Source organism: Myxine glutinosa, unplaced genomic scaffold, assembly GCF_964187855.1.
Source record: "Myxine glutinosa unplaced genomic scaffold, kmMyxGlut1.1 SCAFFOLD_153, whole genome shotgun sequence".
Classification (NCBI taxonomy): Eukaryota; Metazoa; Chordata; class Myxini; order Myxiniformes; family Myxinidae; genus Myxine; species Myxine glutinosa.
This window is the reverse complement of record NW_027616365.1, coordinates 443875-468104: the sequence shown is the minus strand read 5'-3', so window position 1 is coordinate 468104 and position 24230 is coordinate 443875. Positions and strand designations below refer to the sequence as shown.

General features: G+C 46.3%; 1 protein-coding gene across 1 annotated transcript; it reads right to left on the bottom strand.

The window, feature by feature from the left end:
• Positions 1-266: 266 nt before the first annotated feature.
• Positions 267-23642, bottom strand: LOC137439384 (lariat debranching enzyme-like). Its single transcript, XM_078768692.1, is given in 13 exon segments — positions 267-929; positions 5748-5919; positions 6837-7055; positions 16620-16744; positions 16893-16973; positions 17136-17222; positions 17224-17376; positions 17894-17979; positions 18115-18195; positions 18606-18730; positions 19562-19701; positions 20384-20470; positions 23511-23642. Coding segments are annotated over 13 exon segments (1401 nt in total). The 5' UTR covers positions 23544-23642; the 3' UTR covers positions 267-917.
• Positions 23643-24230: the final 588 nt, after the last annotated feature.

Below are 24230 nucleotides of genomic sequence, written 5' to 3'. Positions count from 1 at the left end.
GATTTATGGGAGCGAGACATGGGTAATGAACGTAGAGCAGCAACGAAGGCTGGAAAGGGTGGAAATGTGAATGGTTCGATTGATGTGCGGAGTATCGTTGAGAGAGAGGAAGACAAATGATGAATTGCGAAAGATGATGGGAATATTGCCTGTGATTGATGCTGTGAAGAGGAACAGGTTGAGATGGTTTGGTCATGTGTTGAGGAAGGATGAAAGTGACTGGTTGAGAAGAGTGATGGAAATTAATGCAGAAGGAAGTAGAGGACGGGGAAGACTGAGAAAGACTTGGCTAAAGATGGTGGAAGAAGAAATGCGGGCAAGGGGGTTAACAAGGAGAGATGCAGAAAATAGGGCAAAATGGAGAAGATTGTCATGGGGACCGCAAGGCTAACCCCTGCTCTAGCAGGGAAAATGGCCTTAAATGCATATTGTGTTGTTGTTGCAGTCATTTGCTCAGCAACACCATCATGCTATGTACACGGTCACCCTTTCCATCCACAATGGTTTTTTTTCTTCTTTTTTTGCCTCAACTGTCCAAAATAAAATGAACACAGTAATAAAAACATTTTACAAAGCAAGCATTTTCATGTTCTCTGTATTTAAGAGCTAGTCGTAGTCTTGCGAGGCATAAACGTCCCGATTTCGGCGCTTGATCTTGTGCTCCCCTGAATGCTCATCGCTCACACCAACACGCTTACCCCCAGAGCCCCCAGAACTCTTGGTCTGATCCGGTTCCTCGGACTCCATGGAGTCCTCGGTCTCGCCCAAATCGCGCGAGACAGGACTGCAGCACGAGCTAAAGGCATTGACGGACTGGACTGAATCGTCGAGGAAAGAGGACGGGGCTGTGCTGAGGAAAGAGCTGAAAACCTTAGATGGGGTGGAATTGTGCAAAGGCACGGGGCTTGGCAGGATGTTCAAAGCAGAATCTGAGATGAGATGCAAGAGAAGAAAGAAAATGAAATTCGAATCAATACTGAATGCACCCAAATACAAATACAGTATACATGTATGTGTATATATACCATACACAGATCAACCCCCCCCCCCTCCAACTTGATGAGGCAGCAAGGCACAGATCAAGTCCCACCACAGCAGTTGCTCTATGACCCGCTAGCAACGTGTTGCCTGCCACGCGAACACATAGTCTCTGCCCTGCTGATAAATTAGTCAGGAATATTAAAATCAATCGAAAAAGTGGCATTGAAGAGATGGACATCTCTGCTTTCGTGTCTGTGACCATGGAGCTTTAATCTCAGTCTGCAAAGACTTCAGTACCACGTGGATGCCTCCTAATTTTGAGGTGATGTGTTGGTATAATGTATGCACATGACGTCAGTGTCATGTCATAAGGTCAGTGTGCATATATACACATACATATATACATACAGTCACGTGAGAAAGTAAGTACACCCCATGTAAAGTTTTGACTTTTTCAACATATTTCAACATACAGCTATTTGATCTTCATTTCAACAATATTGATAGATAAAGGTGATATAATATAACAAACATCATGAAACATTTACATTTTGTAGTCCATTGTATAATTTAAATAAACATAAATGCAAATTTCGCATGTGGAAAAAGTAAGTACACCCTTGGCTCTAATAGGTGGTATTGCCCCCTTTGGCAGAAACAACCTCAAGTCGGCATTTCTTATAACTGTCTACCAGTCTCTGACATCGACTGGGAGAAATTTTTGCCCACTCCTCCATGCAGAATTCTTTCAGCTGTGCGATGTTTGAGGGGTTTCTTGCATACACAGCTCGTTTCAAATCCCCCCACATCTCGATGGGATTTAGATCCGGGCTTTGACTTGGCCATTCCAGAACCCTCCATTTCTTTCTTTTCAGCTATTCGTTGGTGGATTTACTGGTATGTTTAGGGTCATTGTCATGTTGCAAGGGTCCACCTTCAGTTGAGCTTCAACTCTCCGGCAGATGGCCTCACATTATCCTCAAGCACCTTCTGATACAATGAAGAATTCATAGTGGATTATATGATGGTGAGCTGCCCAGGCCCTGATGCAGCAAAGCTGCCCCAAACCATAATATTTCCACCACCATGCTTCACAGTTGGTATCAGGTTCTTGTGGTCAAATGCTGTCTTTGGTTTTCGCCAAACATGTCTTCTGGTAATGTGGCCAAATAGCTCTACCTTTGACTCATCTGTCCAGAGCATATTGTTCCAGAAGTGCTGGTCTTTGCCTAAGTGTTCAGATTGTTGGGATTCAGATCAGATTCAGGTCTTTGCCTAAGTGTTCAGAACTTTAATCTTGCCTTGATGTTCTTTCTGGACAGCAAAGGTTTCTTCCTGGCACACCTCTCATGCAGATCAAATTTGTGCAGCCTCTTTCTAATGGTAGACTCGTGCACTTTGACATCAACAGTGGCAAGAGCTACCTGGAGGCCCGTGATGACATTCTGGGGTTCTTCGAGACTTCTTTCAGCATCTTTCGGTCTGCTCTTGCTGGGGCGGCCTGGCCTGAACAAGTTTGCAGTTGTTTGGAATCTTCTCCACTTGTAGATGATTTTCCGGACAGTCGAATGATTGATTTCAAATTGTTTGGAGATCTTTTTAAATCCCTTCCCAGACTCGTAGGCATCTATAACCTTCTTTCTGAAGGCCTCAGAGAGCTCTTTTGATCGAGGCATGGTGACGCCGCACACTTCAACAACAAAGAGCAAACCAAACTAAATGTCTGAGGTTTAAATAAGACAGGTACCTCCAAGATCCTCCCCAACAATGTTCTAATCTTTTGCACCCGAGTTGGTGCACCTGATTCTAATTTTAGGTATTTGAAGTAGTGATAAATGTAGGGGTGTACTTACTTTTTCCACATGCGAAATTTGCATTTATGTTTATTTAAATTATATAATGGACTACAAAATGTAAATGTTTCATGATGTTTGTTATATTATATCACCTTTATCTGTCAATATTGTTGAAATGAAGATCAAATAGCTGTATGTTGAAATATGTTGAAAAAGTCAAAAACTTTACATGGGGTGGACTTACTTTTTCACGTGACTGTATACACGTATGCATTGTCTGTCCTGTGTTGTCGCTGAACTACTCCCTCAAACTTTTGTGAAATCGTAACAAACTTCCGGTATGCACCTACCTCTCCCATGTGTATGTCCCAAGGGGGGTGTTTTTAAGTTCATAATTTTTTTTTAACTTAAATCTTCAACTTCAATTGTTTATAAAAATGTAAAATCACGAATATTACAAATACATGTACAAAACAAATGTATTACGATTGGTGTCAGCAAACTAACACAGCTACTCACATGCAGCTCGTCTCTATAGCGACGTCTGATTGGGTGTTTTGAATTGCACAGTGGAAGTTGGTAATTACGTGGAGGTGAGGTAATTTTAATAACGGGGCTGTGAGGTGTTTTTAATAATTTGGCGTTTATATGTTGGTGAGGCGTTTTGAATCATGTGGCATGTACATGGTTGTGTGAGGTGTTTTGAATTACGTGCTGGTGAGGTCAAGTATTTAACATACTTATGGTCATATTTAATGTACGTCAATGCAGTGTCTGTCACGTCCCGTCACATAACTGAACTATTCGCTCAAACTCTTGCGAAATTTTCCCAAACATCCAGTCTGCATGTACCCCTCCCATGTGCAAGTGCTAAGCAGTTACTCATGAAATTTTTTTGAAGGTGATGTAATGGCAACTTCAATTGCTTATAAAAATGTAATAACATGAATATTACAAATACATTTCTGCAAAAGAAATGTTTGTATTATTGGTGTAAATCATAGCACAGCAACTCACGTGCAGTCGTTATACAACACAACAACAACAGGCATTTTAAGGCCATTTTCCCTGCAAGAGCGGGGGATAGCCTTGCGGTCCCCATGACAATCTTCTCCATTTTGCCCTATTTTCTGCATCTCCCCTTGTTAACCCCCTTGCCCGCATTTCTTCTTCGACCTTCTTTAGCCAAGTCTTTCTCAGTCTTCCCCATCCTCTACTTCCTTCTACATTCATTTCCATCACTCTTCTCAACCAGTCACTTTCATCCTTCCTCAACACATGACCAAACCATCTCAACCTGTTCCTCTTCACAGCATCAATCACAGGCTCTATTCCCAACATCTTTCTCAATTCATCATTTGTCTTCTTCTCTCTCAGCGATACCCCGCACACCCACCAAACCATTCGCATTTCCACCCTTTCCAGCCTTCGTTGCTGCTCTACGTTCATTACCCATGTCTCGTTCCATAAATCATAACACTTCTCACACATGCAGCATACACCTTTCCCTTCAGCTTCAACGACACTCCCCTCCTCATCAGCACGCCACTCAGTTCCCGAAACTTCTTCCATGCACATCTCACTCTGGCAACCGTTGCCGAGTCAGATCCACCTTCTCCATTCAGCATGTCTCCGAGGTAGCAAAATGTTTTTACACCTTCCAGCTTCACGCCGTCTCCAAAATCCAACTCAACATTTCTTCAGCTCCCTCTGTGCACACCTTACATTTGAATGTAGCTGCCACACTGGTTAATGACCCTCTCAAACCACGACATTTTTGATGAACCCACTCAGCGCACATTGGACATTGAATGAAATTCACACCGACACACTTCCTGCACACAGCACACGGCCACTTCCCAGTTCTTTCCACCTCACCACATGCTTTACCACTTGCCATCACCTTCGTCTTTCCGATATTCACCTTCAGACCTTTTGTCTCCATACATTCCTTCCACTTGTTCATCTTCTCCTTCAGTCCATCCATACTTTCTGCAATCAACACCAAATCATCTGCATACAACAACTCCCACGGTAAACCCTCATTTACGGTCTGAGCCAGCACCTCCATCACAGCTACAAATAGTAGTGGACTTAGTACCGACCCCTGATGCACTCCCACATTCACCTCAAACTCACCACTGTTCCCGTGCTTCGTCCTTACAGCTGTGCGCGCTCTTTTGTACATTGCCATCACTACTCTGATCAACCATTCCTCCACTCCTAACTTCCTCATTGCCCATGTCACTACTTCACGTGCAACCCAATCGAATGCTTCTCCAGATCAACAAACCCAAGAAACAACTTCTTCCTCTTCTCCATATACTTCTCCTGCAACTGCCTCACAATAAAAAGCACGTCTGTCGTTCCTCTTCCTGGCATAAATCCAAACTGCATTTCATCAATCTTCACTCAGTCGTTATCCTCAGTTAAAACAAGGCTGTCTCTATGGCGACGTGTGATGAGGCATTTTGAATTGCACAGCGGGAGTGTGTAATTTTGATCGCTCAATGGTGAAGAATCACTAAATTTCTCAGTTCCACATCTGGATCTTCATCAAAATCTAATAATTTCGTCTTTGTCACACACCCAACCTCTCTACCAAATTCCGTCCGAATCCGTCAACGCCAAATTCACAATGTCACACCAAATTCCGTCACAATGTTGAGATATCTTGTTCAGACAGACAAACAAACAAGCCGGGGTGAAAATATAACCTCCATCCTCTTTCGGTGGCGGAGGTAATGAAGCAACTCATGGCATGTTTACTCCAAAAATGCGGTACCTTTGAAACAAAGTTTGGTGGGGATACATTCCAATTGGATAAGAGGGGAGTTATGTAATAAGCGGCTTGGAAATGCTGTGTATTTCTCAGTTTGATAAGTTTGGCTTTTGTTTCAAATGAGTCGAGGAGAGGCGAGGAGATGAGATAAGCATTGACATCACAAAGTGCTCGCCGAATCAGCTTACCACTCGTGTCAGCGAGACAAATGAAGCATCGGCGGCCCTTTCATCTCCGTCAACATCATCATCGTCCAGCAGGATCTCATCGGGGTTCAAAGAAGAATTCCCTGATAGGTCAGCACTGCTGAGGTTTACAATGAGGGACGAATTGGATGCTTCAGCAAGTCCATGGCCAGCTCTGCATGGAAATGCACACATGGAACCAACATTTCTACAATGGATGATAAATTACGGCAAATGGAATACAACACCATGTTTACCAATAAAAGGTAATGGCGAGAAAAATTGCACAAACAAAAAAAAAAAAAATCTTTAATTTTACATGATCTAATGCTAGAAATAAACGCATATGCACGCAGACATGCACGCACGCACACACACGCACACACACACACACACACACACACACACACACACACACACACACACACACACGACAAAGCCGGGAATTCCCAGGGCATTGTGGTTACGAGCGATGCCACAACAATGGCACAACATTTCTCAACACACTAAGAGCAGGGAATTCCCCAAGGAGGAATCCCTCCTCCCCATGGATTGTCCGTGCTCGTATTCTTTTTTAATGCTGAGGGTTAAGCAAGGAAGCGGCAGGTACCATTTTGAAAGTGTTTGGTAGTACTGGGCCGGGGTTTGAACCTCCAACCTCCCAGACGATTGGTCTAACAATTACACCACGAGTCTGGCTTTGTAAATGGAATTCAGTTTTAATGCAAATTAAAATTTCGACGCAATTCAGTTTAATGCTTTAACAGTTTTAATGCTCTTCCACGAGCCTCGATCTTGTATACAAAAGAAATAAATAATAATAATAAGAAATAAAAAATGCAATTCATTGCTAAAATAAACCCGAGGTTACACAGAGATTCTAACATCCGGGCACCTTCACACAACTGCCTGCTTTTGTCAAAATAAACTGTCGTAGCTTTCACGCTTCCAAGTAACGAAGACAAATGAAGAGCTATTGATGCAAACGCATTGAATAAATATGAAAAGGCCTCATATTGTCTGCACCAGTCTGCTTTAACACAATGATCACTGAAGGTAGCAGTGCCAGCCAAAAGTCACCACCGGGCTCACCGAGCTGCTGCCAAGATGAACACATCTGTAAGTCCCAGGCGGCGACAATAGGTGGCCGTCTGTGGGCTGGGTACAGGAACAGGTGGCTTAACCTTCCCCCCTACAATATTCTTCGGGGAGTAGAATGGAACCGTGGGTGAGAAACTGGTTGGAACAGCAAGATCACCGCTCAGGAGGTCACGAACACGGGACAGGTCATCAGCACAAAGCTTCACAACGCTATGGGCGACAGAAAGCACCATCATCACCACCAAAACAATTTCAGATAACAGAAATTATCTTGTGAACCAAAACAAAATATTGCTACTGATGTGTCTCAGGTGTAATTGGTTTTTAGTTTAAACTAGTTATTTCCATAGTACATGTTCAGCATAAGTGTACGTAACATGTGTATGCCAGGCAGTGTCAAATTTGTTTTTCTTAAGTTTCCTTCACCTTCCCTCCCAGACAGCTCATATCTACAAAACGATATACCCACCTTTGTGTTTATATGGTTTTCCCCATTGTGAGGTGTTGGTATGTTTTCCTTAAATAAATAATGGCAGTGCAAGATTCCACATGGCCTGGACACAGTGAAAAACTGGTATTTGTGGCGCAAGGCAGCCACCCGGATAGAGGCACCGAGAACCATGTACGTCCCCGTAGCAGGTGTACGTCCCCGTAGCAGGCATGGGCCCTGATCATAGAGCACCACAACTGGGACGACCCGATGGCTACAATACTGGTGTCAGCGAGATATGGACCGAAGGTATGAGAAATCGCACCTCAGGAGAAATTGCTGAGCGCGATTGGCACTACAAATTAATTGCGATGAGCGATCAAAGTGGCTCGAACCAGGGGGCCCACTGGACTGATGCCACTATAGCCTCGGCCAAAATGCAAGCAGAGGGGTCGTTATCGAGTGCTGTGGTGTTGCCCCCACTACCCAGTAGCCCCATAGACTCCAATAGCTATCCCGGTGCCTCCAACTGAATCAGCAGTGGGGGGTAACAGGCCGGCATTACTGCAGCAGCAGGGCGATAGCCAGGAAGTGATGGCCAATGTTAACAGCTGATGGCTGCCATGGAAGCAGCCCAAGTCGAGAGGACGGAAGAAATCAAGGCCAACCATGAGGAATGGCGGAAGCCTGGCAGATGTGCGTAGTTCATAGCAAGGACTGACAGATTAGGAATAGCATCGGAACGGGAGTTAGAGGGAAAGAAAAGAATGGGAGCGCCAGTTGGGGATCTAGTAGCCAGAGCCAGGAGGTCAAGAGGAGAGTTAGAACAGGCCATGGCAGATGAGGTCAGTGGACGTACTTAGGTGGAGATGTCTGCGGCATGTGCGAATCTGCACGTGCAGGGATCCATGCCGGAGAAACATGATTGCGGGCGGCGTCCGGCAATGGACACCAGGTATGTGGATAAATGGTGTGAATGGGGAACAGGGGTCCAGATAACATGAGTTTGGACAGGGACGCTTCCCAAGGTGCATGTAGATGTGAAGGAGCCCAGCACATGAACTACCCGAAGCCGCAGCGAAGGCCTGTGTGGTCCATTGAATGGCCGGTTTACAAACTATGCTTTTCGGTGCACATCGACCTTTCTTGCCGAGAGATTGAAACCACATGGCCTGTGCATACTGGGCCAGGTGTTGCAGAGGGAAAGTGTGCATGTGCATGTAAGTGGTGAGCGACAAATGCGGGGCACCTGTGCAAGGTGAAAAAAATGGAGGAACGCAGATGGGAGAGCCACCTCTGTCGACAGACTGTATAGCAGCAGTTTTAGAGTGGCTTCCCGAGGGATTAACAAGCACAGCTCCAGCTCAGGGTGAGCCGAGGGCCGCATGTGGGAGCATGCATGCCCCTGGAGTGTAGTTGGAATTTAACTTGCATGCTCACTCCATGGTTTATGGAAAGCTTAGAGTACAAAAAGGAAATGGCACCATGTTAGCCCCAGTAAGCCTTGGAGAGAAGGATGGGGCTGAAAGGTAAATCGGAGAAAGGGACGGATCCCCCACGAGCCCTGCAGAAATGGAGGGGGAAGCAAAAAGATAAATTTGCATGGTCCCCCCATGAGTATTGGCAAGAAGGTGGAGGAACCATAACTCTCAGGGATGGGCCACGTAGGGACCCCTAGGTGAGTGCACGGCAGCCCGTGCAACGTGCATGGAGGACCATGCAGAGAGCATAGCGAAAGTGGGCATGGTGACCGCAAGGCATGGGGTCCCGTAGCAAGGGCGTTGGGCGTGGAGGCCGAGGACGAGTTCTCTCAGGATTTAGATGACGACACAAATCGACGGGGTTTCAAATAATTAGCCCATTGCCCTTGCAGCGGAAAACTGGGGTTTCCAATCACTTCTGTGTCTGCCTGTGAACATATGTGTGTGGCTGTCCATCTGTCTGTCCAGGCCATAACGTTTTTACCATTTTTTGGTAAAAAAAAGAAAAAAAAGAAGCTTTTATCAAATTGTCACCAGTGTTATTATGAGAAAAAGCGTTACGCCTAGGTCCCCCGTCGGTGAAGTGATGTGAGTTGACAAAGTTTAAGACGCAGAAAACATGCTATGATATGATATTTCGCTCACAAGGTTCAGACCTACATGGAGCTGGCTATATTGGATTTTGACGTGGCCACCCAATTTTCAATAGCCTTCTTCCTTATGCCTAGATGCACCCACACACCAGATTAGAAGTTGGTACTTCGCTTATTTTTCAAGATATTCTGCTCACAAGGTTAATAATAATAATAATAATAATTCATTTATTTTGTATAGCGCTTTTCCAGAAGCCCAAAGGCGCTTTGACAGAGTGGCAAACATAATGCATAACAATACATGAAAACAACAATTGCAGAAAGACAAGAATCAATAGGGAAATATTTAAAGCAAAAGGAGGGAGAAGGAGAAGAGATAGTCAGGGGTTAAATGCTGTGGGTTGAATGTTGAATGCAGCGTTGAACAGGTGGGTCTTTAGTGATGTTTTGAATGTGGTGAGTGAGGAGGAGTCTCTGATGGTGTGAGGTAGTGAGTTCCAGAGGGTGGGAGCAGCGATGGAGAAGGCCCTGTCCCCCCAGGATCTGAATTTGGTCCGGATGGAGGGGGTCAGGAGGTTGGTACCAGCAGAGCGGAGGTTGCGGGTGGGAGTGTGTCTGGAGAGGAGGTCAGCCAGGTAGGATGGGGCCAGGTTATGGAGGGCTTTGTATGTCAAGAGGAGGATTTTGTACTGGATTCTCTGGGGGATGGGGAGCCAGTGAAGCTTGTAAAGGACGGGGGTGATGTGGTCACGGGTCCGGGAATGAGTGAGTAGACGGGCAGCGGAGTTCTGAATGTATTGGAGTTTATTGGTGATTTTTGAGGGTGAACCATAGAGGAGGCTATTGCAGTAGTCCAGACGGGAGGTGATGAAGGCGTGGATGAGGGTTTCTGCAGCCGTGGAGGAGAGGGATGAGCGGAGACGGGCAATGTTTTTCAGGTGAAAGAAGGCTGACTTTGTGATCTGTTTAGTGTATTTGTCGAAGGAAAGGGTTTGGTCAAAGATGACGCCAAGATTCCGGATGTGAGGGGAGTTGCCACGTTGTTCAGGTTCAGACATACATGGCGGTGGCCATATTGGATTTTGCCGTGGCGACCCAATTTTCAATAGCGTTCTTCCTTGCGCCTAGATACACCCAAACACCAGATTAGAAGTTGGTGCTTTGCTTATTTTTCAAGATATTACGCTCACAAGGTTCAGACATATATATGGTGGCGGCCATCTTGGATTTTGACGTGGCGACCCAATTTACAACAGCGTTCTTCCTCATGCCGTGATACACCCACACACCAAATTAGAAGTTGGTACTTCGCTTATTTTTCAAGATATTTCGCTCACAAGGTTCAGATATATATATGGTGGCGGCCATCTTGGATTTTGACGTGGCGACGCAATTTTCAATGGCCTTCTTGCTTATGCCGAGGTACACCCACACACCAAATTAGAAGTTGGTACTTCGCTTATTTTTCAAGATATTAATCTCACAAGGTTCAGACATACATGGCGGTGGCCATCTTGGATTTTGACGTGGCGACCCAATAGATACACCCACACACCAGATTAGACGTTGGTACTTCGCTTATTGTTCGAGATATTTCGCTCACAAGTTTCAGACATATATATGGTGGCGGCCATCTTGGATTTTGACGTGGCGACCCAATTTTCAATCGCGTTTTTTTTCTTTGTATACAGGATCGAGGCTCGTGAAAGAGCTAACATTAATCACACAAAAAAATCAAACAGACACATAAAACATATAATAAAGGGAGCGGGAGACAAGATGGGGAGAGAGGGGGAAGCACACAAACACTACATTTGAGAGCAGGGACATCGAGAGATCTGTGTGAGGGAGAGGGCTTGGGGGGAGGAGGTGTGGGAAGGGGGGGCGTTCGTCCTTATGCAGAGATACACCCACACCCCAGATTAGAAGTTGGTACTTCGCTTATTTTTCAAGATATTCATCTCACAAGGTTCAGACATATATATGGTGGCGGCCATCTTGGATTTTGACGTGGCGACCCAATTTTCAATAGCGTTCTTCCTTTTGCCGAGATACACCCACACACCAAATTAGAAGTTGGTACTTCGCTTATTTTTCAAGATATTCATCTCACAAGGTTCAGACATACATGGCTGGGCCATCTTGGATTTTGACGTGGCGACCCAATTTTCAATAGCGTTCTTCCTTATGCCTAGATACACCCAAACACCAGATTAGAAGTTGGTACTTCGCTTATTTTTCAAGATATTCATCTCACAAGGTTCAGACATACATGGTGGCGTCCATCTTGGATTTTGATGTGGCGACCCAATTTTCAATAGCGTTCTTCCTTATGCCTAGATACACCCACACACCAGATTAGAAGTTGGTACTTCACTTATTTTTCAAGATATGCAGGTTACAAGGTTCAGACATACATGGCGGCGGCCATCTTGGATTTTGACGTGGCGACCCAATTTTAAACAGCGTTCTTGCTTGTGCCTAGATACCCCCCCCCCTCCCCCCCAATTAGAAGTTGGTACTTCGCTTATTTTTCAAAATATTTCACTCACAAGGTTTAGACATATATATGGTGGCGGCCATCTTGGATTTTGACGTGGAGACCCAATTTTCAATAGCGTTCTTCCTTATGCCGAGATACACCCACACACCAAATTAGACATTGGTACTTTGCTTATTTTTCAAGATATTCATCTCACAATGTTCAGACATACATGGCGGCGGCCATCTTGGATTTTGACGTGGCAACCCAATTTTCAATAGCGTTCTTCCTTATGCATAGATACATCCACACACCAGATTAGAAGTTGGTACTTCGCTTATTTTTCAAGATATGCAGGTTACAAGGTTCAGACATACATGGCATCAGACATACATGGCGGCGGCCATCTTGGATTTTGACGTGGGTTGCACCCACACACCAAATTCGAATGCGGTCCATCGCGTACGCATGCACGCACACACGCCCGCCCGCACGGATGGACGGACGGACACACGGACGGAGGGGAAAGCGATAGTCCCCCTTTCGCTCCGCTGAGCGACGGGGGACAATATGGAGAAGACAAATAAATAATTTAGTCAAAAGGTCAGCATCACATAAAATTGCCAATATTCATCCAATTGACCTGAAATTGTAATAATTTCACATGATTGGTTCACGAATCAAAAGCTAGAAGCAGATTGTTCTTTTTTAGATGAAAAGGTCAAAAGTCAAGGCTGCATAAAAATCGTCAGTTTATTTTATTTTTAGCCGTTTTCGTTTTGTTTAGTATACGAAGAAAGAAGAAGAAGCATAAATACAAAGCGCATGCGGATGGGCTTTGTATTTTTCCGATGATTTATACTTTCATTTTTAATTGGTTGACAGGATACAGTAGATGCCTTCCTCTTCTCATCCTGACAAGATTATGAATGGGTGAGGAGTTGATAAGGTGAATGTGAATGAGGTACGTGGACCTAAAATGTTTAGGAATAAATATTGGACGAATGGTGTATTGAGTTGGATCTTGGAGACGGCGTGAAGCTGGAAAGTGTGAAAACATTTTGCTACCTAGGAGACATGCTGAATGGAGAAGGTGGATCATACTGAGTGGAAGTTTCGGGAACTGAGTGGCGTGCTGACGAGGAGGGGAGTGTCGTTGAAGCTGAAGGGAAAGGTGTATGCTGCATGTGTGAGAAGTGTTATGATTTATGGGAGCGAGACATGGGTAACGAAGGCTGGAAAGGGTGGAAATGCGAATGGTTCGACGGATGTGCGGAGTATCGTTGAGAGAGAGGAAGACAAATGATGAATTGCGAAAGATGATGGGAATAGAGCCTGTGATGGATGCTGTGAAGAGGATCAGGTTGAGATGGTTTGGTCATGTGTTGAGGAAGGATGAAAGTGACTGGTTGAGAAGAGTGATGGAAATGAATGTAGAAGGAAGTAGAGGACGGGGAAGACTGAGAAAGACTGGCTAAACATGGTTGATGAAGAAATGCGGGCAAGGGGGTTAACAAGGAGAGATGCAGAAAATAGGGCAAGATGGAGAAGATCGTCATGGGGACCGCAAGGCTAACGCCCGCTCTAGCAGGGAAAATGGCCTTTAAAATGCATGTTGTTGTTGTTGATGGTGTAAATAGGGTGTGAATCATGAAGAAGAAGCACACCGCTGTGGAGAGGGAATCCCCATTTAAAATGGGTGGAGGGGATTCAGCTGGTTTGAAACGTGGATGCTGTTCCGTTATTGGTGCTGGAATAAGTAAAGTTTTGTTTATTGGGTGCAATAATTCGTTGACAGGCTGGGGGTGTGGCTCATTGAGTGTAGGTATTTGGGGAGGGGCATCTTGGGTGCTCAGTGTGCACTGGGTCCAGAGGGGCGACCCAGAAATTTGTGAAGTGGGCCCAAACACCGAAGAGAGCGCTGGAGGTGCCACGGGCTAGAAAGGGAACTTGCGAGAGCCAGAGAGAACTCTCCAGAACTCAGAGTGGAGCAGGTAGCTCGGAAATGGCCCCAGCAGCCCAGGGATGACACATTTGGGAAGCAGGCAGAAGCCTGCAGAGAGAGCCATAAGAGAGATATTGTGCTTTGGCAAAGAAAATAAAATTTTAGAGCCAGGCACGCACGCACTTGTTAGGGCACCAGCACGTGGGATGGCGGGTCAATTGGTTACATAGAACCACAGTAAAGTGGGTTTAAAGTAAAATGAAAAAGTGTTTTTGCAAAAGTTACGTCAGTTGGAGATACTTCCCCTTCGTATCATTGTAAATGTTAGACTAGCATTTGGACTACCAAGCCACCGAGACAAACTGAGTGGGTAATTTTTTTTTGTGATGACCCATTGCATTCCAAATTGTTAGTGCAGGGCTCGCTCCGCTAGCGATCCAGGTAAGGCCATGCCACTTCATCATGTTATAGTCACGACACGTGCCTTGATCTTCTCTTGGAAGATAGATTAGTTTGACGGAATTAGCGGGCCCGGGAGGGATATATTAGCCAAGAGCGGTTTAGAGAGGATGGAGTTCGAGATAGGAAAGAGGGATAAGCTGGGCAGCTCGGGTAGAGTAGGTTGGGGCATAAGCCAGCCATCCTATCTGCTGCAATCACATGATCTTACCATCACGTCATTCATCTGCCGGTTCACGACATCTACTGGCCACTCACTTGACTTGCCACTTCAACAACACTACCTTCCTGTAAGCCATGCCATCTGCCAGGTCGTGCTGCTCACCTGCTGTGGCACCTGCTGCCACTTATCTGCTGCATCATTTTGCTGGGCCTTAAAAGCCAGAAGACAAAACTCGTTTCAAGGCCAAATGCCTTTTATTTCTTGTTGAGCCACAAGTGCCGTTTGCTTGCTCGTGTTGGGCTACATGGGCCAAAGACACCACCAGTAGAAAAATCACATGGGCCCTTGCTAATCCTCAAGTTATGGAGAGGCTGCTTGGGCCAGGGACAGGCCTTGTGGTCAGTCACCAAGGACACTTGAAGTGCCGGACAAAAGACCTCAATAGACAGCGCCAGGGTGTGTAGTTATCTCCGTAGTATAGTTTAGTCATCTCTGCAGTGAATGTAACAGAATAAGTGTGAAGTGAAGTCAAGTGTCACAAAAGTATTACTTTTGTATATTTTTGTTTGACTCTATTTTGGCAACTATGGAAATGAAGGTTTCTTTGAATTGAATTGAAAACTAATTCATCGTGATATTAGATATTCAGTGTTTTATGTGATATATAGATGATGTCCACCCTCCCTAATGTGTGAGTCCCAAAAAAAAAAAACTGCAATCATTTTGAGCCTGTTTTATGTTCTTTTAAGCGAAAGACCAGGCCTTTAGGCACAGGTTTGGATGGGAGAAGTCAGCTCGACAGCTGTAGCCGTTGTTGTGCACCAGACCACCAGGGTGAAAGGTCAGGATGGGGCATCATGCCCCCATGGCCCAATGATGAACGAAAGGGGAGGGGAGGGATGCAACAAGTCATGGGTGACGGAGGCCGGAGCTATAAATGTGGGTGCACTGAGAGGCAGCAGAGCAGAAGCCTGGATTCAATTGCGTAATTCGCTTGAGCTGCCATTCCAGAGCATGCCCAGACAGCCAGAGGCATGCCCTCTCCTCTCGAGCCGGAACAACCGGGACAGAGTGACTCGTTCCCAGCAGAGCAGCCGGAATCTGTAACTTTCAACCATTCTGCCTGGTTCTACCGGCCATCGCCCGGTATTTGTCGTCTCCAGAATCCCTCTGCCTTTCTATTGTATAAATGATTGGGCCCCAAAAGGCTTAAGTTATTGTGGATCTTCTGTTCATCGTTGCTTCGTGGGCACGTATCAGTAAGGGTTAAGGGGTTTCTTGGTGATTCAGTGGAATTGCTACTTTTGTATTTCCTTCCACCACGCGGCACGCACCATTATCACTACAATTAAATATACCTGATCGAAGGGTGAATTTGAGCCGTGGTGATCGCCCTTCCAATTAGGAAAGTCCATTGTTGATCAATGGTGTTGATCCATGGTGTTGGCTTAGTGGTTAGGGTGCCGGCTCGGGATCCTAGGATCCTGGGTTCGAATCCCGGCCGATCGCTGAATTAACGCCAGGGGGGTTGACTCAGTCTGTCATCCTTCTGAGGTCGGCAAATTGGGTACCAGCTTGCTGGGATGAATGATCCCGGTGTGTACCCCGGTTTAGAATAGGTACACCGTATCCCTGCGCATCGTAAGAGCGTGACCAAGGGTTGGCGTCAGGAAGGGCATCCGGCCATAAAAACATTGCCTCAAACAGGGAACCATGATTGTCATGGGGCCCGCAAGGCTAAGCCCCGCTCTAGCGGGGAAAAATGGCCTCAAAACGATCATTCATTCATTCATTGTTGATCAATTGTGAATGGCAACAAACGCCATGCATCCACACGGTGCCGTGCTCCTCACCAGCTCAGCCTTTAGAGGCGAAGTGCGTGGCACAAATTAGCATAACGTATCGGCCGACTTGGAGGTCCCATCAGTAAGGTATCATGATCCGGTTCGGGGTCTTTGACTCAGCTGGCAGTTACGGCCGCTGTGGACAGTCCACTGGGATTCGCACCAGGTGACCCGACAGCTACAACAATAATATTCTCGTTGAAATTCAGGGACACCGTTAAAAAAACAAAAAAAAACACCATCCTCCAAAGCACGACAAATTCAATTACTGCCCAGGGAAAGATGAGCAAAACTGAATGTCACCGAGGAAGGGGTTCCTTGATGAATGTGTACAGTAATGAAAAAAATTAGCAAATTAGTGCGGGGGTCATGCTAACCTGTCTGGTGGTAACTGGTTGCGTGGAGAGGCACAGGTCAGATGGTCCGTGGCTTGCATGATCGCCAGCCACTCATCATATTCCAGCTTGGGAGGGGAGTTCCACGAGAGTCCCAGTTCCAGAACCTAATCCGGATGGGTTTAAGGATATCTTGGTAAAACACCAGCATGAACAGCACCTAATTATATTTTTATATCAAAAAATACTCAACAAAAGAAATATACAGGGGAAAAAAAATCTCTGATCAAAGAAAGCATTTTGCACGAACCCCACCTGGAGAAACTCCCGCCAGGGAAGACATTTATCCAGAGCGAGGAATTTAGTCACTTGTGGAGATTTCTGTCCCTCTTCCAGCTACAGCAACAAATCACATTGAGAAATTCATGATAAGAGCAAAGGATGCGGTCCCTGTGATTATTTGATGGGCCTTGTGGTCATCTAATCAGCCCAGCCCTTTGAATCAATGGAAGGTTTGCTTCCAAGGTGCCCCTGGTAACCCAGCTGGTTCTAATGTACCTGGTGCTGGACAATGGTCGCGTATTTAACATGGAGATGCGCCGAGAACCAATAAGACGGTTGCAGTTTCCTCAGGTTGTAGTTTCCTCAGCAATGCTCCAGCTGGAGGACTACCAAGCCTGCCCCCTTCCACTTCTTGAGCAAAGAACGGCTTCCTTCTGAGCAACCCTGCAACGCCGCTTCCCACCGTAACTCCCAGGGGCCAGTCATGACTGAGGAAAACATCTGGGGGATTGGAAAGCTGAAACAAGGAGGAAAATAATGAGGACTTGGAAATGCAAAGAATGTTGAAAGCAAAAGCTTGAGCCCTGGTGTTGGCTTAGTGGTTAGGGTGCCGGCTTGGGATCCTAGGATCCTGGGTTCGAATCCCGGAATTAACACCAGGGGGGTTGACTCAGCCTGTCGTCCTTCCGATGTCGGCAAATTGAGTACCAGCTTGCTGGGATGAATGATCACGGTGTGTACCCCGATTTAGAATAGGTACGCCGTATCCCTGCGCATCGTAACAGCGTGACCAAGGGTTGGCTTCCGGAAGGGCATCCGGCCATAAAAACATTGCCTCAAACAGGGAACCATGATTGACATGGGGCCCGCAAGGCTAACCCCCGCTCTAGCGGGGAAAATGGCCTTAAAACGATCATTCATTCATTCATTCATGTTGAAAGAAAATGGAAGGCAACTGTGATCAAAAAAATAATAATCGCAGTGCAGGCTCGAGTACCATGGTAATGCAAGCATTGGTCACAGGTAAAGCCCACCTGCATGAGGCGATACACATCCAGGCTGCGGACGTGGTAGGTGCTCCGCAGGCAATCCTGCGAGTATGGTGGGCATTCAAAATGGCCTGCAATAGAGAAATGAAAATGTCCACTGTTGCCAAGATCGGTCGAATTAAAACTTGCGAAAAACTCTAGCGGTGTGGAGACACAAAAAGTTTCCATCACTGTCTACATCCAGGTGCACAAGCATTTCAACAAACCTTTGTGGTAATCGTGACCTTTGTAGATCCCAGAAAGGCCTGCTATCCGAATCCCACCAACACACAACACGCCAGCATACCCTGCACACATGTCACACAAAGGCAAATCAACCTCGTAATGTGCAGAAATTAATATTTTAAAACAACAACAGCAGCAGCAACAACAAGAAGCAAGACAAACAAACCTGCAGTCCTTGAGAGAACACGTTTTCAGTCCTGTGTGACTGCATCGCCACCGCAGTCCTCGGCCCATGACCACTGCCTACCAGGACCCTCTGGCTCGGTCGTAGTTGACCTGCAGGCAGCAGTCAAGGACCGAGGATGGAGACGAAGGTACAAAGTGCACCAAGCAAAACGCATCATCTCAGGAACCGCAGATCAAGAACCATTTATTTACAACACGCAAACAAACAAAAGAGAAGACAGGTTCCTGCTAGAACACAGCTCATATAGAATGAGGTTGTGTGTGAGGTGTCTCATGGAAAACACACCCATGTAGTAGACGTTTGGTGCCACCCATCCACCAAAAGGTAACTCCTGCAGATGGTTTGATGCCTCGTGGTTTCCTCCGATAAACACCGTCAGCACAGGAGCCTGCTTCTCTCCAGAATAATACCTGCGACATCAAGTAATGGCACGTACAATCAAAGTCCGTCATCCTGCACCGCCCCTTACAAAACCCCTCAATATGGGTCCAATAATGAAGGACTAGTGAGTGGTCAGAAGGGGAAGACTGCCAAAAGATGTTAAAGGTATGTAGATGTTATGTTATACCAAGTTAACAGTAACTATAGGATTAATATTACGGAAGATCAGACAAACTGATCAAGGAAGTGAAATAAGTGGGGACAAGGAAATGGCTTCAATCTCCAAAAGGCACCAAGACATGCCAAGGCCTGCTGGAGCAAGACATGAAAGGCAGCAGCACTTGTATCCAATGCCTTACTAGAGCTGGAAGGCAGATGCCGGTGGTGAAGGGGAAGTTTATTTAATTATTTATTTATGTATATCAAGTCGAGGCTTGTGTAAGAGTCTTTCACGAACCAGCTGGCCACACCTGATGCTCGACTAAGGTCAGGGCAAGAATTTCTAATTTGTTCATGGTGTCGGCGTTGAGTGCACCTACTCTTTGTGAATGACATCGTGGGATCTTTAACGTCCACCAACTAGTGCTGAGAGACGGGACCCCAGTTTAACATCAATCCGAGGGATGGCACACTCATTGACAACTCGCCCTGCCCGTGGAAGACCAGGATGACAGTTTATAGCTGGGTCAGGATTCAAATCCAGGCTAGACAGCTTAGGGACGAGTGTAGGTACCTGCAGGCCATCCTGTCAGCCCGAATGAATGGAATAAATAAATGGCAGAAATCTCTCAAGACGGAATTCCATCTCCCGACAGAGACTGGACACTCATGGTATGGCTGGCTAAAAGGTGTTTGGTTACCTGTGGAAGTCTTGCATGTGTCGGTACTTCGGGGGTACAGCCATGCAAAGCAGGTCGCTCTCATTACGAACAGCTTGAAAGTCACCACAGCAAAGGAGGAGGTCCACGGGCTGCCCACCTTGCTGTACCGCCTCTGCCAGCTGCAATTAAAAAACATTTTCTTTGTGTACAAAAGGGAAGGAATAATAAAAGCTGTGAACATTCAATAGTTACTGCATCTCTGCCACCATAAGGTGCAACGTTACTCAAAGTGTTCCCAACATGGGTCCAAATAAATAAATAATTTGAGCAACAATCATTAAATAGCCCCGAGTGGGCTGATACCAAGTCGAGGCTCATATCAAGTCGCATCTCTTGAGGTTGTAGTTCAGAAGAACCCACCAGGAAGCCCCTTGATCCAAAATCGAGATATATAAGACCGAGCTATCCTGTGCACCATCACGTATAAGGGCTGTATCAGATTGCAGAGCAATTGGTTGGTAAATAAGGGACGAGTAGGGATCTGAAGTTTCAGTGGATACCCCCACCAACCTCCCCCCCCCCCTCCGCCCCTATGATATGAAATATAAACATCGAAGCCCAGGCGATTGTGAGACCACTGTCTTGTATCAATGTGTCGAGTTTCAAAACAATAGGCAGAGAGTCAAGGGAGGAGTCGAAAAAATAGCAAAACGTTAACTGACGGATGACCGCATGGACGGACAGACATCCGGACATCATGACCCATTTTATAAGTTCATCTCTGAGAGTCAGGATGAGATGACCTAACAACATAACATACCCCAAAGTTTTTGTGCCCAAGTAACAACAAACCAAACTCACCGTTTCATAGATTTTGTCCAGCTCTCCATGACAGCAACCCTCCACAGCAACTCGCATGCCGCTTTCAGCCGGACGTGTCTTCCACCCCTGGCACCCACACAGGAGATGAGGGCATTGATTGTTATTAGAAGAGAGCAAGCATGCAATTATCTTCAGAAACAAACATTTCAAGGTGATCACCATAATTAAAAAATAAATCACACCCGTGTCCGAAGGACGTGGGTCAGTTTGGCATTTATAATATGAACCATGATCTTTCCTGGGAAAACCACATTTCCAAGCTGGCCTCCAAAGCCAGTCGCCGACTGGGCATCCTCCGTCGTGCGAAGTCCTTCCTTGGCACACCTGAGCTCCTTACCACATGCAAGGCTTTCATCCGCAGCTCAATGGAATACTGTTCTCCCCTCTGGGCCGGTGCTCCTGCCTCACACCTAGCTCGGCTTCACGCTGTTGAGGCCAAAGCGTTCAGAATCATTGGAATCTCCCGCGATGAAGCTAACTCCGAGGGCCTCTCACTCACTCACCGCAGGCAGGTTGGTGGTCTTTCTGTCTTCTACCGACTCCTCTCCGGCCTTGCTCCCCCAGCTCTCTCTGTGCTCTGTCCCCCAAATATTCCTACAGGTCGCACAAGATCTGCCAGCAACCCTCTGATGGTTAAACTGCCGAAATCTCGGCTCTCTGCTCACCTTCACTCTTTCATTCCTCTTTTCTCCCGCCTCTGGAACAAACTCCCCCACTCCCTTCAATCCCACTCCTCCCTCCAGGTCTTTAAAACAGCTGTTCACCACCATCTCTTATCTTCCCCCATCCAAAACCTTGATCTTTTCTACCCCCGTTAATTCACCCCAGATCCACTTTTTTGAAATACCGACTTCTTTCCTGGAAGTCCTAGCAGTATCCATGTGTTTTTTTTTTTACCTGATACATGATTGATAATACTTCTACCAAGTTTGGTTAAAAATCCCTTAAGCACTTCTGAAGCATCACATTTTTACCTCACATGACCTTTGACCTCTTGATGGCAAAATCTAATCAGTTCATCTTTGCATCATAATATATGCTTGTACCAAGCTTGGTCAAAATACCATTCCTGGTTCACAAGCTAGCGCATTAACAGTTTTTACCTAATAAGACCTCTGACCTTTAACCTCTTGACCCCATAATGTAATCAGTAACTCTTTGTATAATTTTTACACACTACAGGATTTTTGACGTTCTCCGCCCAAACAGTCAACACGTCCCTCCGCCCAAATAATAAAGGTCCCTCCGCCCAAACAGTCAACACGTCCCTCCACCCAAATAATAAAGGTCCCTCCGCCCAAACAGTCAACTCGTCCCTCCACCCAAACAGTCAACTCGTCCCTCCGCCCAAACAGTCAATCGCGTCCCTCCGCCCAAACAGTCACCTCGTCCCTCCGCCCAAACAGTCAACACGTCCCTCCGCCCAAACAGTCAACACGTCCCTCCGCCCAAACAGTCAACTCGTCCCTCCGCCCAAACAGTCAACTCGTCCCTCCGCCCAAACAGTCAACTCGTCCCTCCGCCCAAACAGCAATCGCGTCCCTCCGCCCAAACAGTCAACTCGTCCCTCCGCCCAAACAGTCAACACGTCCCTCTGCCCAAACAGTCAACACGTCCCTCCGCCCAAACAGTCAACTCGTCCCTCCGCCCAAACAGTCAACTCGTCCCTCCGCCCAAACAGTCAACTCGTCCCTCCGCCCAAACAGTCAACTCGTCCCTCCGCCCAAACAGTCAACTCGTCCCTCCGCCCAAACAGTCAACTCGTCCCTCCGCCCAAACAGTCAACTCGTCCCTCCGCCCAAACAGTCAACTCGTCCCTCCGCCCAAACAGTCAACTCGTCCCTCCGCCCAAACAGTCAACTCGTCCCTACGCCCAAACAGTCAACTCGTCCCTCCGCCCAAACAGTCAACTCGTCCCTCCACCCAAACAATAAACACGTCCCTCCACCCAAATAGTAAACATGTCCCTCCGCCCAAACAGTAAACATGTCCCTCCGCCCAAATAGTAAACATGTCCCTCCACCCAAACAGTAAACATGTCCCTCCACCCAAATAGTAAACATGTCCCTTCACCCAAACAGTAAACATGTCCCTCCACCCAAACAGTAAACATGTCCCTTCACCGAAATAAACATGACCCTCCACCCAAATAGTAAACATATCCCTCCACCCAAACAGTAAACATATCCCTCCACCCAAACAGTAAACATGTCCCTCCACCCAAACAGTAAACATGTCCCTCCACCCAAACAGTAAACATGTCCCTTCACCCAAACAGTAAACATGTCCCTCCACCCAAATAGTAAAGGTCCCTCCACCCAAACAGTAAACATGTCCCTCCGCCCAAACAGTCAACACGTCCCTCCACCCAAATAGTAAAGGTCCCTCCACCCAAACAGTCAACACGTCCCTCCACCCAAACAATAAACACATCCCTCTACCCAAATAGTAAACATGTCCCTCCGCCCAAATAGTAAAGGTCCCTTCACCCAAACAGTAAACATGTCCCTCTGCCCAAACAGGAAACACGTCCCTCCACCCAAACAGTCAACACGTCCTCCACCCAAACAGTAAACATGTCCCTCCACCCAAATAGTAAAGGTCCCTCCACCCAAACAGTAAACATGTCCCTTCACCCAAATAGTAAAGGTCCCTCCACCCAAACAGTAAACATGTCGCTTCACCCAAATAGTAAACGTGTTGCCATCAATGGAACCTCGTCGTCCCCTCTCCCAAAGCCAGTATCTTGGACCCAATCATGTTCATCTTCACGATAAACGACGTCTCCAATGTTTTGGAAAACCCTCTGCTCCTTTTTGCACATCACATCCACATCGTGTGGCGCAGCAGCTCCGGATTAGTCTGTTCGGCGGACACTGCAGCTACATTACTCTCTGCTAACCTGGACACGACGACATAATGATTAATGTTCTGATAGAACACACACAACCTTTCATTTATTTTCGTCAAATTCGCCCTAAACAAGACTGACATCCACAAAAGGTGAAGGGCTACAGAGAAGAAGAGGAAAACCGGCAAAACCTTCACCTCATCCTGAAAGAAGGAAACCTCTTCACACGAAAACGGGCAAAATAAGCTTTCCTACCACCATTGGGTGTTTTGTTTTCGGAGACACCATTTCCGTACTGACTACTGGATGTCTGCTGGCTCCTGAAGGGAACTCATTCACCCTTTGTCAGGTGATGTTTTTAGTCAGGGCAAGGTGTCACAGTCAGAGTCACCGTCCCCACAAGCCAATGAGGGGTGTCCGTTTATCCCACTGAACTATAACACTACGTGGAACGGACGGTGCCCGTGATCCGCTGAAGCCACCGACATGTATGGCGCCCCCTATCGTATGCACCCAGAAAAATGAATGCCCCCATAGCCTTTGTGGGTAGGTGTAAGTTTTCCAAGATAAATTTTGCCATTATTTTCATCGCAAGAACGTACTAAAAATATTGAATCCATGATTATCAATGTTACACACATGACTAATACTGTAATGTACACTGTACTTGCACAAAATACAAGGCAAAACATGGCTATCAAGGTCGAGTTTAGGTAATTTTGTGGCATACTGTCCATAATTCACACACAAAGCAAATTACAATAAACATGTCAAAAAAAATTAAAGGAAGTGTAGCACAACAAAGCGCTTAAATTGCATCATATACTTCATACATGTACACATACATAGATATAATAGTGAGTAAACATGCATAAATGTCCATTGTCCATGATAGGTACATGAACATTTTCTGTACAGTGTATACAGTAACAAATATGTTGCATTTCAGAAATGAGCTGATGAGAGTGAGGCAAG